At 47.5% G+C, this 21629-nt stretch overlaps 1 protein-coding gene across 4 annotated transcripts in view; it reads right to left on the bottom strand.

Annotated features, from left to right (window-relative positions):
* PPP1R9B (protein phosphatase 1 regulatory subunit 9B) overlaps window positions 1-21629 on the bottom strand; it is a 105977-nt gene that overhangs the window by 4824 nt on the left and 79524 nt on the right. Inside the window, exons 5-9 of one of the 4 annotated variants that reach the window (XM_084804770.1) lie at window positions 20378-20513; window positions 11816-11968; window positions 6695-6748; window positions 3473-3702; window positions 2244-2340 (exon numbers count right to left, since the gene is read on the bottom strand). In XM_084804770.1, coding sequence (XP_084660896.1) covers window positions 2244-2340; window positions 3473-3702; window positions 6695-6748; window positions 11816-11968; window positions 20378-20513 — 670 coding nt within the window. Of the gene's footprint in view, window positions 1-1943; window positions 2341-3472; window positions 3703-6694; window positions 6749-11815; window positions 11969-20377; window positions 20514-21629 lie in introns of those variants that run through there. The other 3 variants (XM_084804771.1, XM_084804772.1, XM_084804773.1) reach the window with 3 other exon arrangements.

The raw sequence follows: 21629 nt of genomic DNA, 5'->3' as shown, positions 1-21629 counted from the left end.
GGGTTATGATGGTGAAATAACAGTTGGAAAATGAGAGCAGGTCACAGGGGCAACCAGTGAGAAAACAAGCTAGGCTGAAGTCGTTAGCCTGTTACTTAGGTCAAGCTGAAGGTACAGCACTTTTAGAAAAGTGACAGTCATGATGTGGATAAGTCCTTGAACTGTTCGCAGGACTGGTTTGTGATACTCATATTCATTAAAGATTAGCTTGTGCTGACTTCAAAAACAGTCATGAGAATGCACCCTCAGTCGTGTTTTCTAAAGCAGCGTAGGTCTGACACAAGAAATCTCCCCAACTTGATAAGGGCCATGGCTCAGGGTCTGAACAGCTTTCCTTGCAGTGTGTGGCTCTCGACTAGTTTGTGAGAGTCACCTCGACCCATGTGCCTGTGATAAGCACCTTTCTGTGGTGGTCCTTCCCACCTATGGTTCTACGATCACAGGTGCGGATTCGCTCAGGACTTAGACCTGGTCTACACATGCAGCAGGGAACTGAGGTGGTAGAATGGATTGTACAACTTCAGATGGTTGGGGAAAGTGCTGTTTTTGAATGCTCCCTATGTTAAAAATTCACAAACCGAAAATCAGCACAGCAGGCAAAGAGCTGGGATAGAACTTTTCTATTTGGAAGGAGCGTTCTTGTTGTTTAACACAGATGAACACTCACAGCCAGAGTCTACCACCTGCAGTCTGGAGTGCTGCAGCCCACTCTGCCACCTCTGCAATCTACTATTTCATTCTCCTGCATGGGTAGACCAGACCTTACTCTCCTGCACATGATCAGCAAAAGGTGTCCCTGGGGATATACGTGCCTGGAGTGTGAACTGTCCCACTCCATAATCACGGCCTCACATTTTCCACCCACCACTGTCATGGCAATTGCTGCTGCCTATATTCATGTACAACGTGGCTCATATACTGCCATTTCTCCGTCTGTGGGCAGGCTGCACATATGTCGGAGTAAAAATCTGGCATGAAGCAGCCCGGTGTAGTCCCTGCAAAAACACAGTTGTGCTCTCTGTCTGTGATCCTCACATTTCCCTTTAGTGCCTGGAACTTTACAAATGTCAGAAAGCAGCAGTAATGGCAGCATGCATGGAGACGCATGTGCACAGGCATGGGCTTGTGTGGTCAGTCCCCATAGAGATGAGTGGTGGTGCCGAGCAAAGGGGAGGACCGCCCTAAAAAGGGGCCACTGTAATTATGGGTCTTGGAAGGTCTTTTATGGGCTTCATTGCCGATGGTGCCCTGCAGGGGGAAAAGCCAGACATGGGAGTCTCCTGAATGCTCAGAGAGAGGGATTTTCCAGTCTACACTGCTCTCGTATCAGATATCCCAGCACATTTACCCAGATGCATTCACACACAGATGCGCACGCACACACACTTAACACACAGAGGCATGGGAACAACCTGACAAATCTGACATGATCCACTGCCTGATGTAGGATCCAGGATGTAAGAGGGATCCACCATGGCCCAGCAAGGAAATATATACATGTTACTATGAGGTCTGTTGCAGGATCAAATGAGAGCCAGTGCCTAATATAGGACCCCACGTGAGCTGCTGTGCCTGTGTATGTGATGGGAGAGGCAGAGTCCAATCTATGTCCATAAACTCAAGAGGCCACTACAGAAGCTAGAGATCACTATGGAATCTGGTATGTGCAGATGTGGAACCCAGTATGTTTCTCACATTACAGGATCTGGGGAAAGTATAGTGTGGGGTTAGTATTTGATGTAAAGATCCACTTTGCCCTGGAGGAGAATTCAATAAGACTCGACCAAAGGATCTTCACTATCCAAATGCAGGATCCAATGTGATAAGGGCATGGGATGCAGTTCTCAATATGGGATTCACAAGGGTCCAAGTCTTCCCCCTCGCCGAGCTGCAGGATCAACTGCTTAATTAGTGATCCAGTGCTTGACACAAGATCGTGCAAGACCCAAGCATTCATGCCCGACTCTAAAGGAGTTCAGAGAGGTGAGTGTCCCCCCCCCCCCCGCCCAGTGCTCATGTTAATAGCTAGGTCCTTCCAAGAGCATGTCTCACATGTGTCCCTGAGCTGAACCAAGGCCTCTCCAGTCACAGCAAAGCCCTTTCTTTCTTTCTTTCTTTCTTTCTTTCTTTCTTTCTTTCTTTCCTTCCTTCCTTCCTTCCTTCCTTCCTTCCTTCCTTCCTTCCTTCCTTCCTTCCTTCCTTGGGGCTCAAGGCAAGCCCCCAATGCTGTCCTTGATGCCCACCTTCTCTTGCAACTTGTCAACTTCCTCCTTGTGGGCCAGCTCAGACTCCTCTTGGATGCGACGCTGAGCCGTCTCCTTCTTGAGGAACTCGATCTCTCTGTAAGAGAGGTGGAAGAGTTGGGGAGGAGATGGGAGAAGAGTCAGAAACCAGCCAATGGGTGGAAAAGGGGGCAGGGTTTGCATTCCTAGAGGGATGGTCCAGCTTTAGAGACATCAGAAGAGCTCTAACGGGCCTGATTTACACATCCAGTAAACATGGTAGAATCCTGGTGGTAGAGTGAATTGTTCCATTTCAGGCTACAGGTGGGTGATGCCATTTTTGAATGCTTTCTCCATGTAAAAAAAACAACAACCCTCTCGACAAGTAAAACACCCACCACCACTAGCTTATCAGGGGGAAACGGTCTAGCCTTAGCTTCTCTCTGCTGTGCTACTTTTACTTGCAGGTAACATTGTTCATAGGGAATTCAAAAATGTGATGCCCATCTACAGTCTGAAATGGCACAGTCCATTGTACCACCTCAGGATTCTACCACCTCATTCTGTTGCTTGTGTAGACCAGGCCACAGTCTCACTCCTAAGTATGACAATTCCATAAACTATCCCCCCAGCTCCAAAAATCTGCAACGAGGGAGCCTAAATACCACTGCCACCATGTGTTCACACCCCTGGTCTGGATTAGAGAATAGAATGTAACACAACACACAGGACTAAAAAGAAATAGAAAAGTGGCTTATAACTTTTAGACAGATTGATGGATAGATCAGTTTTGCTCAGTTATTATCTACTTTCACTTTCCTTTTGTCTCATGCATTTTATTAAATTCGAGGCTTGCAGGCAGGGCCTGTTTCAATGTTACAGAGCAACTAGTACACTTCAGGGGTTTTAAGAAATATGAAACAATGATGGTGGTAGATGGATGGGTAGATCAGGCACTCTCTCTGCCCCTTGTAACCTGCTGATCTGTTTCTTGTACCCCTTGATCCTACTGGAAAGAAAGCCGAGCATGCTAATCCTGGCTGCCTGCCATGCAGGACTGGCTTTATAAAGACCTGCTTATGGAAGAATGAGAGATTAGGGGGTATGAAAACATGAAGTATATTATTATTAAATTAAATTAAATTTATTAATCGCCCATCTGGCTGGTCACCCAGCCACTCTGAGCGATGTACAACATACAATAAAACAGTTTAAAACAATAAAATTCTATCTGGAGAATAAGTTCTTACTTCTGCTGATACTCCTTGATGAGTCGCTTTGCTTTGCTGTACTTCCTCTCCAGAGTCTGATATTGGGCCTGGGTCTCTTTCAAGTGCTCATCAACAGCCTGGCACAAGTTCTGGGCCTCCATCCAGTAGCCCTCCAGCTTCTCCATCCGCTCCTTGTTCTCTTCTACACTCTGTTCTAGCTGGGCTTTCTCAAGGCGCCAGCGGGCTTTCTCTTGTTCAATGGACTGCAGCTGAGAGCAGAGAGCACAAGGGAGAAGGGTTATTTTTGTAGTTACGTACTAGCCAACTACATTTGTATACCACTTTTTGCCCCCAAAAGATCCCAAAGTGCTTTACGCGAAAATAAAATTAAAATCAACAACAGAACCTAACTAAAACAATCTTAGTGACAGCCCAAATCAACAGAAAAACAGCAGCAGCAGTAAACAAACACATAAGAACTAGCCATCGTGGAAGGGCAACTGAGGAGGTCCTGCTTCCTGTGGAGGCCACCCTAGCCCTGAATATGATGGAACTTGAAACAGGACCTCCTTGGCTGATCCTAAGACTACAGGAAGGTTCATATAGGGGTAGGGGCACCCTGAGAAACCCAGATCGTTAGAGGGTGAGGGAGGAATTGGTTCCAGACAAGCATGTTGGGGGGCAACATGCCAGCAGTGAGAGGGACCACATCCCAAAGTGGATGCCCACTCCACTTCTGGCATGTGGCCCCTCAATGTGATTGCCCAGACCCTATCCACACACAAAGAGACACATACATTCTGTAGCAGCTGTAATTTCCAAATTATCTTCGTGGGCAGCACTATGTAGTGCACATTACAATAATTATCCTAGAGGTCACTGGATTAGGACATAGGAGCCATGCTAGATCAGAGCAAGGGCCTAGTTGGTCCAGCATTCTGTTCCCACGATGGCCAACCAGATGCCACCAGGAAGCCTACAAACAGGAGAGGACCACCCTCTCACTCGTGTTCCCCAGCACCTGGTATTGAGAGGCGTACTGTCTCTGACACTAGCCATCGTGACTAGTAGCCATTGTTAGCCTTATTCCCCACTCAACATCCACTAAAGCATGGATGACAGTGGCCCAGGTCTCTGTCTTTTGGCAATGGGAACAACTGGTGCACCGGCTGAAGCTACAGGTGACTGAGTGATGGAGGGGGCTAAGGAAACTTCATCACTCCCTCTTAATAGAGAACTTAGTGCCCCCATGTCAAAACAGGAACACTGAGAAACAAGAGGGAGGTATCAGCATGCTTGGGGGAACATAAGTACATAAGAGCCCTGCTGGATCAGACCAAGCTCCATCTAGTCCAGCATTCTGTTCACACAGTGAGTGGCCAACCAGCTGCCCATGGGAAACCCACAAACAAATTTGATATATATTTAAATGGGAAACTGCCAAGGAAGTCCAACACAGTCACATTCCAATTGAGATTTGGAGAAGGGACCGTCGCTCAGTGGTAAAGCAAATGCTTTGCATGCAGAAAGTCCCAGGTTCATTCCCCAGCATCTCCAGTTATGGTGAGGAAAGGATCCTGCCTGAAACCCAGGAGAGCTGCTGCCAGTCGGTGCCAACAAAACTGGGCTAGATAGACCAATGGTCTGACTCAGTATAAGGCAGCTTCCTATATTCCTATGAAATATCAAGAATACATTTTTCTGAATCCTCAGGGAGCACCCCCCACCCCGCCAAATGAGGACTGAGCATGCTCAGTGGCCTCCGAATGCTGCGGAGCTATAGGAAAAGAAGAACTGAAAACTGGGAGGGGAGGGAGTGGAATAGCTTGCTTTAGCCCCTTACAGCTTGACAGTATTCTGGAGGAAGTCCAGAACCCTGGACAGGAGCACTTCTGTTACAGGATGAGAATATACTGCAACATTCTGTTGCACCTCCCACTTGTATTTTACTGTATATACCTATCTTATTCATGTATAGCTGCTCCAGCCCAAAGGTAGACGAGAACAGAGGAAAAAACAGGTACACAATATTAAAGTCCAAAGGACCCAGAAGCAGCAAGCAAGCCAACTAGACTGTTACCCAAATCTGGGTCCCTGCATCTATAGACTCCCCTTTTCTTGGCAGAAAACAGAATTTCTGGTAGTGGCTCTGTGTATGGCAAGCAAAGGACAGAAGCAAGAGGAGATGGGGCTGGCGGTTGTGCTCGGTCAGGTGGCACCTCTCAGGTAGTTATGTGCCAAGAAGCCATGTGGCGGGTGTCCCCAGGCGTGCGTCTTCATTTACAACTCAGGACAGGTAAGAACTCTCAGAAGAACTGATGCCAGCATCTCCAGGCACAGGCTCTTGAATGAATCAGTTGAATTATTTAATTTCTTAATTTAATTTATTTATTTACAATATTTATATACCTCTCTATATCTAAAACAGATTTCAGAGTGTTGAACATAAAAGGTAAAATAGTAAAAGAATAAAAAGATTTAAAATGCCATATTAACATTATGCTTTTTAAAAACAGAACGCCAATAAAACCATGGCTGGTCAATTAAGGAATGCTTTAATGGTTGTCCCTGATGTTTTATTTATTTCATGAGGTTGCAGCATTTTAGTAGATAATGGTGTTTAGCTGTTTTAAATGTTGCATGTTTTAATTTCCTTGTAAGTTGCCTTGAATCAAAGAAATAATAATAATAATAATAATAATAATAATAATAATAATAATACAAAGAAATGAGAAAATATCCATGAAAGGATTTTATTAAATGAATATAATTGTCACATTTGTATCTCAAACTTCCTCCATGGAGATCAGCGTGGCTTACATGGGATTACTCTGTTTTTTCTTTACAAAAAGAACCTGGGGATAGTGACCAGCCCAAGATCACCCACTGAGCATATGGCATACCAGATTACCCAGATTACCCTAGTCTAAATCTCTATCTAATGCAGCCATCCCCAGCCTGGTGCCCTCCAGATGTTTTGACTACGGCTCCCATCATCCCTGACTACAGACCACGTTAGTGCAGGCTGATGGGAGTTGTAGCCCAAAACATCTGAAGGGCTTCAGGCTGGGGAAGGCTGATCTAATGTATATCAGAACGGATTAAAAAATAGCCTGGCTGTTAAAAGCCAGCCCAAAGAAGCTCTCACAGCATTTCTGGGAAATGATCTCCAGGATGGATTTGGGCAAGTGCCTAAAGAAAGGAAGGGGATTTCATGGCTGTCAGCTGAAGTCCCTCACATCCCCAGGACACCATTCTTACCTTTCTTTTCAGCTGCTGTATTTCAGCCTCAGTCACAGCATGCTTGATCTGGAGCTGCCAAAGAGAGTAACAGAGAGTTTTATCTCTGCCCCTTGTTCAGATGAGACCCCACAGCCCAATGGCTTGTGACTGACTGCATCTCGGTCAGAGAACTGCCATTCATATTGGAAGATGTTTAATTTCCTTTCATCTTTCTGACCCATTGATGATCATAGTAAAACTGTGGACCGTGGGGATGGCTGGGGGGGAAGGGGAACACTAAGACCTGAGCTGCTGGCTGTGAGTAGGTGTGAGGTTTGCAAGCACCACATGCGGTGTTATTTTAGATATCCAAAAGGCTGGGGTTTTTTAGACATCACTTACCACTGGTCAGAGCAGAAAACCTCAGGCTGACTGGCCAGACCAGCCCCTCTGCCTCTTTTGTATCTCCACCACAGCTATTCTTTGGGCTCTGCCTCCCACCCCAACGCAGACCCAGTTTGTTTTGACCGAGGCTCGAACATCTAGGATGGCTGCATAAAGAAATAGAACTGCCAGCCCCTGCATCCCCTGCCAACGTTACCAGCACCCCACAGTTGCATAGCATGGAGAGAGAGAGAGAGAGAGAGAGAGAGAGAGAAGGAGGCATGCAGTATTTAAACACCATACATGCTCTGAGCTCAGCTTGGGCTGGTCCTCCATCTCTCCACAAGTCAGATGGAGAAGCACCACAGGGCAGGTGTAGGCGGTGTTCTGCTCTTGCCTCACAACCCACTAAAGTGCAAAATGCGGCTAGGCTGCTAACTGATGCACAGTGCCAGGACCATATTACACCTGTTCTGAAAGACCTGCTCAGGTGGCCAATTGCTTTCCAGGTGCAACTCAAAGAACTGGTTTTAACCCTTACAGCTGTAAATGCTAAGGAACAGCCTGTCTCGCTATGAACCTGCCTGGGCATTAAGATTTGCAGGAAAGGCCCTCTTGAGGGCACTATTACCTGCAGAGGCCTGTTTCTCAGGCACACGTGGAAGAGATTTCTCCTACGTTGCCCCCAAATTATGGAATGTACTCCCTCAAGAACTATGCTTGGCCCCCACTCTGATGGCCTTTAGAAAGCGGGTGAAAATGCAACACTTCAATTTAACCTTTTAAAATGTGTAGCTTCAATGTTTTAATTCTTTACTGTTCCTGTTTTTATTCTTTTAAGGTTTTATTGTTTTAAGCTGTTGCACACTGCTTTGGTGGCTTTTTAGCAGATAAGGCAGCATATAAATATTACAAATCAATAAACAAACCAATGAAGCAAAGTCAGAGCAGGGTCTCTGGTCCTCCGCTTTTCCGCTCAAGGTCTTCCTTTTAAGGCTCCAGTTTAGCACTGTTCAGACATTTACTGACACAAACACTCCCTCTCTCAAATGTTAGTATACTGTGTCTCGTATGCCAGTCTAGTATGCCAGTTTAGTATACCAGCCCTGAGCTGGCTTAATTCTGGCACTTAAATGAAAGCTTGCTGACACACATTCCAGGGTCAACTAGAGGCCGCTTCACACATTACAGCAAAAGCAGTGACACATTAAACATGTAGTGCTTTGCAGCCTGTCATGTGCTTCCCCCCCCCCTTTCTTAACTGCCACTTATGCACTGCAGAAGCTCATGCTGGAGAGGCTGGGGCCAGTTGCAGTGCTTCCTAGCACATTTTCACAGTCGACAGACAGAATGGGTAACTGCCTCATATGTTATGGGGTAGAAGCGGATACTCAGTGCATGTTTAACATTTCCCAGCTTCAACAGTTATGTGTGAAGCATGAGCGAGGCACCCCAAAGGGTGCAGTTCTTTCTCCTGGCAGGGATGTGAGGTCTGAAATTAGAAGGGTTGCATCGCACAGCAATAGCCCAGGCATCATTGTCTGTGCAGCTGAGCTAAAAGCGGAGCAAACCAGCTCCCTCAAGCATGACATTCTATACTTAGACAAGCCACTGGGAGATGAAGGGCGATGTCTGCCACTAGGGGTCAGCAGAGACTTGTGGCCTGAGCCAGGGATATCAGCATGCGTGCGCGCACACACACACACACACACACACACACACACACACACAGCAGTTCTTTGCAACCACATACAAACACAAGGTGCCTCGTGGCAGCTGGGCCTGTACTATTTCCCTCCAGGCCCCCTTCCTTGCTCATATACTTTGTTTCCTTCTCATCTCACTAGCTCGCCATCAGAAAGTCTATTGATTCTCCTGTACTCCTCTCCACTTTCACACATTTTTTTTTACACACATTTACTTTGTCTCCCCTTATTCCTATCAGAGTGCGTGTGAGGGGCATGGGTCCCAAGAAGCAGGCAAGTTTCCTTCCTCTCAAGCTACTGTGACAGCCGGGTGATCACAGGAAAAAATTACCGATACTTGGCGATACTGGGTCTAAATAGGAGACTACAGAGATCCATGGTTGATTCTCCTGTGTCTTCAAATGTTACAAAATGATAGACAGGAGGGGTGCGTGGGTGATCCAGATCAAAATTGCGGGGAAAGGAATTTTTAAACCCTTTCCCCCAGTGTTGTTTTTATTTCTTTGTTAACCTATTTGCCCTATTAATCTCCCCCTCCCAATCTCTTTTCCTTTTGTGTTGTGTCTTTCAGTTTGTAAGCCTAAGGGCAGGGACAGACTGATAAATGATCTTCATAAGATACTCTGGGCTGGTTTGCATGACATGGCGGCTTATCATAGGTTATTTAACCCTTGATTAGCCCCGGCCTGTGCAGCCACCATTTTGAATATGTGACCTCTGATAGGGAGTTGTGGCATGTCATGTGAACTTGACATTGTGGGTTAATCAACTCACATTTAACTTTCACTTAACTTTGGGTTAAGTGTGGGTTGTTTAACCCTCAGTTAACCCACGATGGCTGGATTCGCACATCACAAGTTCTGATCACCCTGATTGGAGGTTGCATAGTCGAAATAGTGACTGCACACATCCCGCACACACTATGTCTAATCATGGGTTAATAACCCACAGTAGCCTGCCACGTCATGTGAACCGAATCACTGGAGTCTTTTTCTTGCAGTTGTTGCTCTAAATCACTCAGTGGTTTATTATTTATTTATTTATTAATAATAATTATTTATTATTTTATTATTTATTTATTATTTATTATCCCTTAATAAATATTAAGGGAAACTTATGCACACAGCCTGAGTGGCAAATTGGAGATTTGGGTGGGGGCTATTTTCATCAGGAAAATGGCACAGGGGCGAAAGGTTCGCCCCACCTTCCCCAGCACTGCGGTCCCAATCTGGATGAAGCCCTGCTTTGCCTGCTATTACCTACAGTGTAAAGAGATAGGAGATCTGATCATGAAACACTTTCATCTTGTCTAGATAGGCTCTGAAAGAAGAATCCACAGAATCAGGTGACGCACAGGCTCTAACAACAGGATTCTCCTCATTAGGGCTGTCAACTGATTCAAGAAATCACTGTCAATTAGCTTCATTAGCTTCAGTCTAATAATCCATGAATTAATAGGTGAAGGGTACAATCTTATGGCCGCTAGACAGCAGCTAGACAGTCATAGGATAGGTCAGTTCCCGGAGAACAGCCTCCCCACCCCTCCCCCGCGGCCTTTTAAGTGTCACGGATTGTCCCCGCGCTCGTAACAGGAGCATGGAGTGGGGCAAAATGTTGCATTCCCGGGGCGAGGAGTTCGTAAGTGCTGGTACGACACTTCCTATGTGTCGTCCGGCCTCCCCACCCCATGCTCCTATGTCCCGCGGCTAAACAGTCGAAATTGGCTATCTAGCCACAAATGAAGGGCGGCTGGAGTGTGGAGGAGATGATCCCCTCCACGCTCCTCCTGCCGTACACTGGATAGGTGGTTGCCTCCGAGTTCGGAGGCGGCCACCTATCCACATAGGATTGTTCCCTCTGGCTACAATCCTACGCATGTTTAGACAAAAAAGTCCTACAACTCCCAGCATGCCCCAGCCAGCCTAAATCTGTACAAATTTGCATACAGCTGAAACAATTGTTTTGGGTGTGGTGGGGTCAGGGAAAGCACACTTCCTTTGCTTTTAGATGGCGCGCATGTGCTTGTCACAGCAACTGCCATCTTAGCAGAGGTATTCCTTCCTTTGAAAGTATGAAGGGAAAAAATGGTTCTTTTAAGCCAGTACCTGCCATCTGCTGTTTGTATAAGTACTTATATTAAGTATAATTTAATTTTTGTGAAAAATTAATTGCTTGATTAATCAGAGATGTGTTTTAGTCAGTTAAAAGCATTTTGCATTGATTTACCTAAATGAACTAATCAATTAAAGACCACAGCCCTACTATACCCCCTGGATCGTCTTGGCTCTCTAAACTGAGCATGAAAGGGGAGTGGGGTCAGCTGGCTGCTACTCCCTGCCACTGTTTTACCTAACTGTCGCCAGTGTTTAACCCCTATGAGGTCTGACTCCTCCCCTTCTCTCCCATCCCCCTGATTCTTGACAAGTTTTATTTTTAAATCCAGACTTAGTGTTAGTGCTGCCACAGGCAATGTTAAGTTTGCATGCATTTAACATACATTAGAAGATTCAACTATCTTCTCCACCTCCCCTTCTTTTGGGAGGTGAAGCACACATCTGCACAGCCCGCATGCTTAAGCGCTCCTATAAGCACCTCCACCACTCAACAAATGGCATACTTCTCTGGCTGGTTGGTTTAAAAAAAAATTACAGAGTAAGATTTTGGCTTCCCCAGTTCTGTGCACTAAAGCTGTATCAGCCATTTCTGCTGTGCGTTTAGAAACAAGAAGGGGACTCAGTGGGGCTTCCATCAGTCGGGGAGCTAAGTATACCCTTCAGGACAGGGGTGAGGAACCATTTTTATGTCATGGAGCTGCATGCTTGCAGTGGGCAAAGCTACCCCTTTCACGCTCTCTGCCGGCCTGCCTGCCTTTCTCTCTCTCTCTTGCTGACACCCCCCGCCTCTCTCTGACACCCTCTTCTCTCTCTGTCCCTCTTCCTCTCTGCCTAGCAGGCTGCTGGAAAAGGGACAGATCACTCTCATCAGAGGTCGAAATGGATCACTTGCAAAAGCTTTTGAAATTAGGCCAAAGACGACAGGTTGCCCACTCCAGTTTGAGGACTTCACTTACCTCCTTAAATTTATGCACCAGCTTTTCAGGGTCCATCTCCACTGGAGACAGCATGTCTTCGTTTTCAGCCAGCTCAAAGACCTCAATGGCCATCTCACTGCTGGGGAACATGGGACTCATCTCCTCATCTTCATCGGTAGCATATTCACCTGTCTGCAAGTTGCAAAACAGGAGGCTTTATCATTTGGCATTTTGGTGTTAATGCCAACAGCATACTAGATACTGTAGGGAACTGAGTGTGGGTTCGGATAGCACCTTGAGACACAGGGAGAGAGAAGAAGAAGTGTGTTACACACTTCCTGTTTTTATACAGCTGGGGTAATAGCGAAAAGGGATAGGTGGGGGAAATGGGGAACCTAATTCCACCTCCAGGGCTTGTGCAACTTCCCCAAGCAAATCACTTTTCAAATGCTTACTTGAACTATATGAAAACAGGAAGTGGAGCTTTGCTTGTACTTCCTCTCTCCCTGTGTCAAATCATGTCTGAAGCCACACAAAAAAACTATGTTTCCTGGGTTTAAACCTCTGGCAGTAGCCAAACAGAGAAGGAGGTACAAGTCATTTCTCTGATCTCCCGCACCAATATGTATTTGGGAAGGAGCCTGGGGAAGGAGGACCAGCCAGCAGCTGCACCGGGTGATCCTGAGCCTGCTTCTGCCCCCGCCCCTGCCCACAGGTACTTAAGGCGGGGCTGCCAGAGGCTGCTCGGGAAGGAGCCTGGGGAAGGAGGACCAGCCAGCAGCTGCACCGGGTGATCCTGAGCCTGCTTCTGCCCCCGCCCACAGGTACTTAAGGCGGGGCTGCCAGAGGCAGCGCCTCGGCGTCGCGCCAAGTGCGACGCTAAGTGCGCACTTAGCGTCGCACTTGGAGTCGCGTAGGACCTGAAGATCTACCCACCTGCCTCTCCAGAGACACCAGCAGCCACAATACCAGCAGCAAATAGCAGCAGCAGCAGAGGGCAGCAGCTTTAAAGACAAGGGGAAGGGGCAAACGTGGACTATCTGCTCCTTCTTAGCTGCTGTTCTCTTTTATCTCTTTTATATTCTTTTAAACTGTTGTGTATTTTATATCTTAATATTTTAATATGTGCCTGGGAGGACTATTGGGCAACTCAGGGGGTGGGGGAGGTGCCACCATAACTGTGGTCACGGGCAGGGGGAGGTATGGCGTTGGGGGATTAACAGGCCAGCTGAGGAGAAGAGGGGCTAGACACCTTACAGCTGTCCCCTCTTCTGGTTCTTCCCCCAACCTGATGGTTCCTGGCAGCCTTACCAGTCTGCCCTCGGGTCTGGTGGTGCTGCTGCTGAATGCCAGGTCGGCCCAAAATAAGACCTCCCTCATCCATGATTTGATTGTGGATGAGGGGGCTGACCTGGCAAGTATTACTGAGACCTGGGTGGGGGAACTGGGAGGGGTCACTCTCTCCCAGCTGTGCCCTCCTGGGTACTCGGTGCAGCACCAACACCGACTTGAGGGTCGGGGAGGGGGGGTTGCCGTGGTCTATAGGAATTCAATCTCCCTCTCCAGGCTTCCTGCTCATTCGAGTGCAGATCTTGAGTGTTTGTACCTTGTGTTGGGTACCCGGGACAGATTAGGGATTCTGTTGGTGTACCGCCCACCCCGCTGCCCATCAGACTCCCTGCCTGAGCTGACGGAGGTGGTCTCGGACTTGGTGTTGAGGACCCCCAGGATGATGGTCCTGGGGGATTTCAACTTCCATGCCGAGGCCGCTGTATCCGGGGCGGCTCAGGACTTCATGGCCGCCATGACAACCATGGGGCTGTCCCAACATGTCATCGGCCCAACGCATATAAAAGGACACACACTTGATCTGGTTTTCTCGACTGGGCAGGTGGATGGTGATCTGAAAGTGGAGGAATTAACATCTGTCCCTTTGTCATGGTCAGATCACTTCCTGCTGAGATTTAAACTTCTGGCGGCCTTCCCTCTCTGCAAGGGTGGGGGACCTATTAAAATGGTCCACCTCCGGAGATTAATGGATTCTGATGGATTCCAGAGGGCTCTGGGGGATTTTCCTGCTGGTATGGCTGGTGCTCCTGTCGAAGCCCAGGTCACTCTGTGGAATGCAGAGATGACTCGGGTGGTTGACACGATCGCGCCCAAGCGCCCTCTCCCTCTGAGCAGAGCCCGGCCAGCTCCTTGGTATACACCTGAGCTGAGGGCAATGAAGCAAGAGGGGAGACGGCTAGAACCCAGGTGGAGGAAAACTTGTGCTGAGTCTGATCGAACACAGGTAAGAGCCCACTATCGAGCCTACTCTGTGGCGGTGAGGGTGGCGAAGAGGCAGTTCTTTTCCACCAGCATTGCATCTTCTCAGTGTCGTCCAGCGGAGCTTTTCCGAGTGGTTCGCGGCCTGTTACATTCTGGGCCAGGGAGAGAGACGGTGGAACCCTCGGTAGCACGCTGTGACAAGTTTGCGCGGCACTTTGAGGATAAAGTCGCTCAGATTCGTCATGAATTGGACACCACCATTAATGCAGTTCCATTGGTAGAGGCGTTCAGAGCACCGTCTGGTCCAGTTTTATTGGATGAGTTTCAGTTACTGAGGCCTCAGGATGCGGACAAGGTGCTTGGCCAAGTCCGATCGACCACTTGTGTGCTTGACATGGCTTATTAAATCATGGCTTATTAAATCAAACGGAGGGGTTGTCCGGCTGGGTCCAGGAGGTTGTAAATTCCTCCTTGAGAGAGGGAGTGGTGCCTGCTGCTTTAAAAGAGGCAGTAATTAGACCACTCCTGAAAAAGCCTAACCTGGACCCAGAGGATGTTAACAATTATAGGCCAGTGGCCAACATCCCCTTCCTGGGCAAGGTGCTTGAGCGGGTGGTTGTAGGACAGCTCCAGGCACTCTTGAATGAAACGGATTATCTAGATCCATTTCAATCGGGCTTCAGGCCTGGTTTTGGAACAGAAACTGCCTTGGTCGCCCTGTGGGATGACCTCTGCCGGGAGAGGGACAGGGGCAGTGCGACCCTGTTGATTCTCCTGGACCTCTCAGCGGCTTTCGATACCATCGACCATGGTATCCTTCTGGATAGGTTGTCTGGGGTGGGAGTTGGAGGCACTGCACTACAGTGGTTCCGCTCCTACTTGGATGGCCGATTCCAGAAGGTGGTGCTGGGGGATTATTGCTCTCTGCCATGGCAATTGTGCCATGGGGTTCTACAGGGCTCTATTTTATCCCCCATGCTGTTTAACATCTACATGAAACTGCTGGGGGAGGTTATCCGGAGGTGTGGGCTGAGGTGCCATCAATACGCGGATGACACCCAGCTCTACCTCTCTTTCTCATCAAAACCAGGTGAGGCAGTGGCTGGTCTGAACCAGTGCCTGGGCACGGTAATGGACTGGATGAGGGCTAATAAACTGAAACTCAATCCAGACAAGATGGAGGTACTGTTAGTGGGTGGTTCGTCTGCCCGGCTAGGTGATATTCAACCTGTTCTGGAGGGGGTTGCACTCCCCCTAAAGGATCAGGTTCGTAGTTTGGGGGTGCTCTTGGATCCAGAACTGTCACTTGAGGCACAGGTGAACTCAGTGGCACGGAGCACTTTTTATCAGCTTAGGCTGGTATACCAACTATGCCCTTATCTGGACAGAGATAGCCTAGCTACAGTTATCCATGCTCTGATAACTTCTTGTCTGGATTACTGCAATGCGTTATACGCGGGGCTGCCTTTGAAAACGGTCCGGAAACTTCAGCTGGTCCAAAATAAGGCAGCAAGATTGTTAACAGGGACTGGCCTGTGAGCTCATATTACGCCAGTACTTTTCCAGCTGCACTGGCTGCCAGTCTATTTCCGGGCCCGATTCAAAGTGCTGGTGTTAACATTCAAAGCCCTTAACGGCTTGGGGCCAGGTTACCTGAAGGAACGCCTCCTCCCATATGTGCCTGCCCGGACCTTAAGATCATCAGCAGCAGCCCTTCTCCGTGAGCCCCTGCCAAAGGAAATGAGGCGGGTGGCTACTAGGAGGAGGGCTTTTTCTGTTGTGGCACCCCGGCTCTGGAATGAGCTCCCTAGTGAGGTTCACCTGGCGCCTACATTGTACTCCTTTCGGCGCCAGGTGAAGACCTTTTTATTTTCCCAGGCATTTTAGCTTTCTAAATTTTTATTTTTGCTGTTTTAAATCTGTATTTTAAACTCCTGTACTGCTGCTAGGTTTTATTGTGGTTGTATTGTTATATTGTGGTTTTAATGTTCTATATATTTTAAATTGTTTTATTGTGTGTTGTTTGGTTTTAATTTTTGTGAACCGCCCAGAGAGCTTTTGGGCGGTATAGAAATAAATAAATAAAATAATAAATATTTGGCATTCAGTATAAAAATGACAGAATGATCTCAGTACGAATCCAAGGCAAACCATTCAACATCACAGTAATTCAAGTCTATGCCCCAGCCACTGATGCCGAAGAAGCTGAGGTTGATCGGTTCTATGAAGACCTACAACACCTTCTAGAACTGACACCAAAAAAAGATGTCCTCTTCATCATAGGGGATTGGAATGCTAAAGTAGGAAGTCAAGAAATCACTGGGATAACAGGCAGGCATGGCCTTGGTGTAAAAAATGAAGCAGGACAAAGGCTAATAGAGTTTTGCCAAGAGAACACGCTGATCATAGCAAACACTCTTTTCCAACGGCACAAGAGACGACTCTACACATGGACATCACCAGATGGTCAATATCGAAATCAGATTGATTATGTCCTTTGCAGCCAAAGATGGAGAAGCTCTATACAGTCAGTCAAAACAAGACCTGGAGCTGACTGTGGCTCAGATCATGAGCTTCTTGTTGCAAAATTTCAGCTTAAATTGAAGAACGTAGGGAAAACCACTAAACCATTCAGGTATGACCTAAATCATATCCCTGATGAATATACAGTGGAGGTGAGGAATAGATTTCAGGGATTAGACCTGATAGACAGAGTGCCTGAGGAACTATGGACGGAGGTCCGTAACATTGTTCAGGAGGCAGCAACTCAATCCATCCCAAAGAAAAAGAAATGCAAGAAAGCCAAGTGGCTGTCTGATGAGGCTTTACAAGTAGCTGAGGAAAGAAGGGAAGCGAAAAGCAAGGGAGAAAGGGGAAGATATATCCAACTGAATGCAGAGTTCCAGAGAATCACAAGGAGAGACAAGAAGGCCTTCTTAAATGAACAATGCAAAGAAATCGAGGAAAACAACAGAATGGGAAAGACTAGAGATCTCTTCAAGAAAATCGGAGATCTCAAGGGAACGTTTTGTGCAAAGACGGGCATGATCAAGGACAAAGAAGGCAGGGACCTAACAGATGCAGATGAGATTAAGAAGAGGTGGAAAGAATACACAGAAGAACTATACAGGAAAGATCTTAATGTCCCTGATAGCCATGATAGTGTGGTCACTGAACTTGAGCCGGACATCCTAGAGAGTGAAGTCAAGTGGGCCTTAGGAAGCATTAGTAACAACAAAGCTAGTGGAGATGACAGTATTCCAGCTGAGCTATTTAAAATCCTAAAAGATGATGCTGTTAAAGTGCTGCATTCAATATGCCAACAAATTTGGCACACTCAACAATGGCCGCAAGACTGGAAAAGGTCAGTTTACACTCCAATTCCAAAGAAGGGTAACGCCAAAGAGTGTTCAAACTACCGCACAATTGCGCTCATTTCACATGCCAGCAAGGTGATGCTCAAAATCCTACAAGCTAGGCTTCAGCAGTATTTGAACCGAGAACTACCGGAAGTACAAGCTGGGTTTCAAAGAGGCAGAGGAACTAGAGATCAAATCGCCAACATTTGCTGCATCATGGTGAAAGCAAGGGAATTCCAGAAAAACGTCTATTTCTGCTTCATTGACTATGCTAAAGCCTTTGATTGTGTGGATCACAACAAACTGTGGCAAATTCTTAAAGTGATGGGAGTACCAGACCACCTTACCTGTCTCCTGAGAAACCTGTACGAGGGTCAAGAAGCAACAGTAAGAACCAGACATGGAACAACCAAGTGGTTCAAAATTGGGAAAGGAGTACGACAAGGCTGCATATTGTCACCCTGCTTATTTAACTTATATGCAGAGTACATCATGAGAAATGCCGGGTTGGATGAATCAGAGGTTGGAATTAAGATTGCTGGGAGAATTATCAACAACCTCCGATATGCAGACGATACCACCCTAATGGCAGAAAGCGAAGAGGATCTAAACAGCCTCTTGTTGAGGGTGAAAGAGGAGAGTGCAAAAGCTGGTTTGAAACTCAACATTAAAAAAACTAAGATCATGGCATCTGGCCCCATCACTTCCTGGAATATAGAAGGGGAAGAAATGGAAGCAGTGACAGATTTTACTTTCTTGGGCTCCAAGATCACCGCAGATGGTGACTGTAGCCATGAAATTAAAAGACGCTTGCTCCTTGGGAGGAAAGCTATGGCAAACCTAGACAGCATAGTAAGAAGCAGAGACATCACCTTGCTGACAAAGGTCCGTCTAATCAAAGCTATGGTTTTCCCAGTAGTAATGTATGGCTGTGAGAGCTGGACTATAAGGAAGGCTGAGTGCCGAAGAATTGATGCTTTCGAACTGTGGTGCTGGAGAAGACTCTTACGAGTCCCCTGGACTGCAAGGAGGTCAAATCAGTCAATCCTAAAGGAAATCAACCCTGAGTGCTCATTGGAAGGACAGATACTGAAGCTGAAGCTCAAATATTTTGGCCACCTAATGCGAAGAGAAAACTCCCTGGAAAAGACCCTGATGCTGGGAAAGACTGAAGGCAAAAGGAGAAGGGGACGGCAGAGGATGAGATGGCTAGATAGCATCACCGATGCAATGAATGTGAACTTGAGCACGCTCCGGGAGAGAGCGCAGGACAGGAAGGCCTGGCGTGCTATGGTCCATGGGGTCACGAAGAGTCGGACTTGACTGAACGACTGAACAACAATCTTGATAAGAATTAAGAGTTGCCGTGTTTGGTCAGGCCAGTTGTTTACCTGCCTCCAACAGAGGCCAGGCAGAGGCCCCCAGGAAGCAGAAAAGGAGACCATGATGGACAGAGACATTCCCTATTCGTTTGCCCTCAGCAGGTAACCTGCTGCTGAATATGGAGGTCCCATTCTTAGCTCTCATGGTTAATAGCAAACGGCAGACCTGCCTTCTGTTCATATGTTTGTAGTTGTAGAAATGAAATATGCACTGTATGAGAAAGTAGTTCAGTTTGCCAGTCCGTGTGTCTATTGCTAGTCAGTCTCATGTTGACCCCAGTTCTGCAGTAAATAATCTATACAGAATGTGCTACAGAATGTGGCAATGGTGATAGAAGTGGTGATGAAGCTTGTAGCATCCACTGGGCACATTCATACAATCAAGGGGCAGGGGATTGGAAACATGCTGTGGGGAGGGATAGGGAAACCATGACAAGCACGCCCCCCACCCCCCATGATCGCGGACCCACACCAGGCAGTGTTTTTCCCTCACCCCTCCTCTACCCATGGCCTTGCCATTGTCCTCTTGCTGCTGCAGCCGCACATCCCAGTGGCTACTGCAGCAGGAGCGGGGTCGCGCTGGCTGCTCCAGTTGCCACTTGGTGATCATAACCACAGAGATTGGCTGTGTGGGCTAGAACATCGCCGGTACTCCCGGGCGCTCAAGGCGGCTGTCTCTATGGTCACCCAGATTTATCAATGGACAGCCCGACAGATGACACAGTAAGCCACCCCGGGGCTCTGAATCCACTCTGCTGAGCGTCGGTTCTGAGGGCGGGTACTTTACCAATTGTGGGTGGGGAAAACACTCCCCAGATGACACACTGGCCTCTCGTGGGTCGCTCCGAAACGCGACCCATGGTGGGTTAGCGTGTCATCTGAACCTAGCCATTGCTAAGTTGACGTGAGGTTGTATAAAGTTCAAAAAATTCTGTCTGCCAAGGGTAGTTGACAGTAAGGAACTTGATTAGGAGTCAGGACCACAATTATGTGGGACAATGAAATCCTTTGGGCACATTTGCAGTTTTGAGAGTGCTGTGGGTGCTCTCATAAAATGGCTGCCATGGTGGGTGAGGCCAGTCACAAAACACTCATTTCCCAGAAGGCAAATTGGTGAGGCTATAGTAAAAGTAACTTGCCCAAGAACCTAAGTATAAGGCAATGGTGGAGTCTGAGTGCCAAACCACAAAACCATTATTTTGAACCCAAATAAAGATGGTGCTAGAGGGCAGCCCTTTGCTTTCCAGCATGCCGGACTCCCAGTTAAAGAAAAAGTAATTTTTAAAAATCTTAAGAATTAAAATTAAAACGCATGAGGGGCAGGGAGCCTGGCAGGCTCCAAGGGAGGTGTCTGCAGGCACACTGGTGCCCATGGACACCACACTGGAGACACCAGTCTGAATCTCCCCAGTTTTAGCTAAGCCACAGCCGCAGTGCTGTAGCTAAGTGGGGCATCACAAAACATAAAGAGGGTGGCCAGGCTCCCCCTGGCCCTGTTCAGTCAAGCACTGAAAAAGCGGCAGGGAGGGAACTCAGGCTGTTTCCTCACACCCTCTTCCCATAGCCATTGAGAAATTCAATCCACTTACTTCTTCGTCCTCCTCTGTGTACTGGGTATACCTCTGTTCCATCATTTCCCGCTGCCATCGCTCCTGTTCCAGTGTCTGCTGGATGAGTTGCGCAACCTCACTCTGCTCTCCTGGCTTCTCCCTGCCAATCAGGAACCTACGGGAAATGAAAGGGGGTAGAATGAGGGTTAGAGCAAGAATCTCAAAATGCTGGAGTAAAATACCAGGAGCTATGTAGCCAGGCTGTACATGCAATGGGTTCAAAAGGATCCCAGTAAAGCCAGCCTTTCAGCCCTGAATACATTTGCATAGATCTGCTTATTTTGCACAATTGGTTGTTCTTTAGCCACAGAGAGGGATGAGAAGTGAGGACTCAAGGCTTCTCCCCCACTTTCTCCTAATAAGTGGAATCCGTTCTCCGCCACTCTTTCTGAGGGTTAGCAATTGTGATGGGGGCAGGATCTGAAATCAGATCTCCTGGTGTTTTAATTTTAACTTAAAGCCAGCTGCCAGGAACCCCTAATTTGATTGGGGCAAAAGTGCTGAAGGAGGGAAGTTCAACCCTTTCCCCTGCACTGTTTGATCTCAATCTCCCCCACCTTGGCTCCGATTAGCCTTGCTACGGGGAAATACAGATACCTGTATTGTGCCTGTCTTCTCCCACCAGTGGGACTAAGAGCAGCTAGGTGTGTGTTGCTGGGTTGTTGGTCTGGAAAATGGTGCAGAGGGAAAGGGTTAACACCACCATCATGCCCCACCCCTGCCACTGCTCTGACAGAAATTAAGAGTCCCACTGCCACCCCTGCAGATGGATCTTCTGTGTCATATCTGTTTGGGCCGTAATATTTCACAAGGTGCTGCTCATGTTTTCAGTCTGAAAAAAGGGGTTGTTAAAATAAAACAATTGGAGTCAGCAAGGCCCTGGGTGTGTGTCCCTGGAATGGAGAAGCAAAGAGCAGGGACCTTGTTTTAATGTGAGCCTGGGCACCCTAATCTATCCCTGGAACTCATTTTCAATGGCAAGGCTCAGGAACTTGAGATAATAAAGGTCAGAGCCTCTGAGCATGGTCAGAATGAGTTTCTTTCACAACTGGGTAACAACGCCTAGCTGCCCACATCTCTGGAATTAGGGGCAGGCTTTCCAGATTAGAGGAAGTGACTGCCGGTCACATCTGAGTCCCACTAGTTCTATTTTCGGAAATTAACTACTAGGCAAGGGTTTGAGGTGGATACCCCTTGCGTTTGTGTGTCCTGAATTCCTATGGCACAGTGT

This window comes from Heloderma suspectum, chromosome 6, assembly GCF_057233095.1.
Source record: "Heloderma suspectum isolate Gila_16-S chromosome 6, 16-S_ref, whole genome shotgun sequence".
NCBI classification, from domain to species: Eukaryota; Metazoa; Chordata; class Lepidosauria; order Squamata; family Helodermatidae; genus Heloderma; species Heloderma suspectum.
The sequence above is the reverse complement of the archived record's forward strand: the minus strand, read 5'-3'. Positions and strand labels throughout refer to the sequence as shown.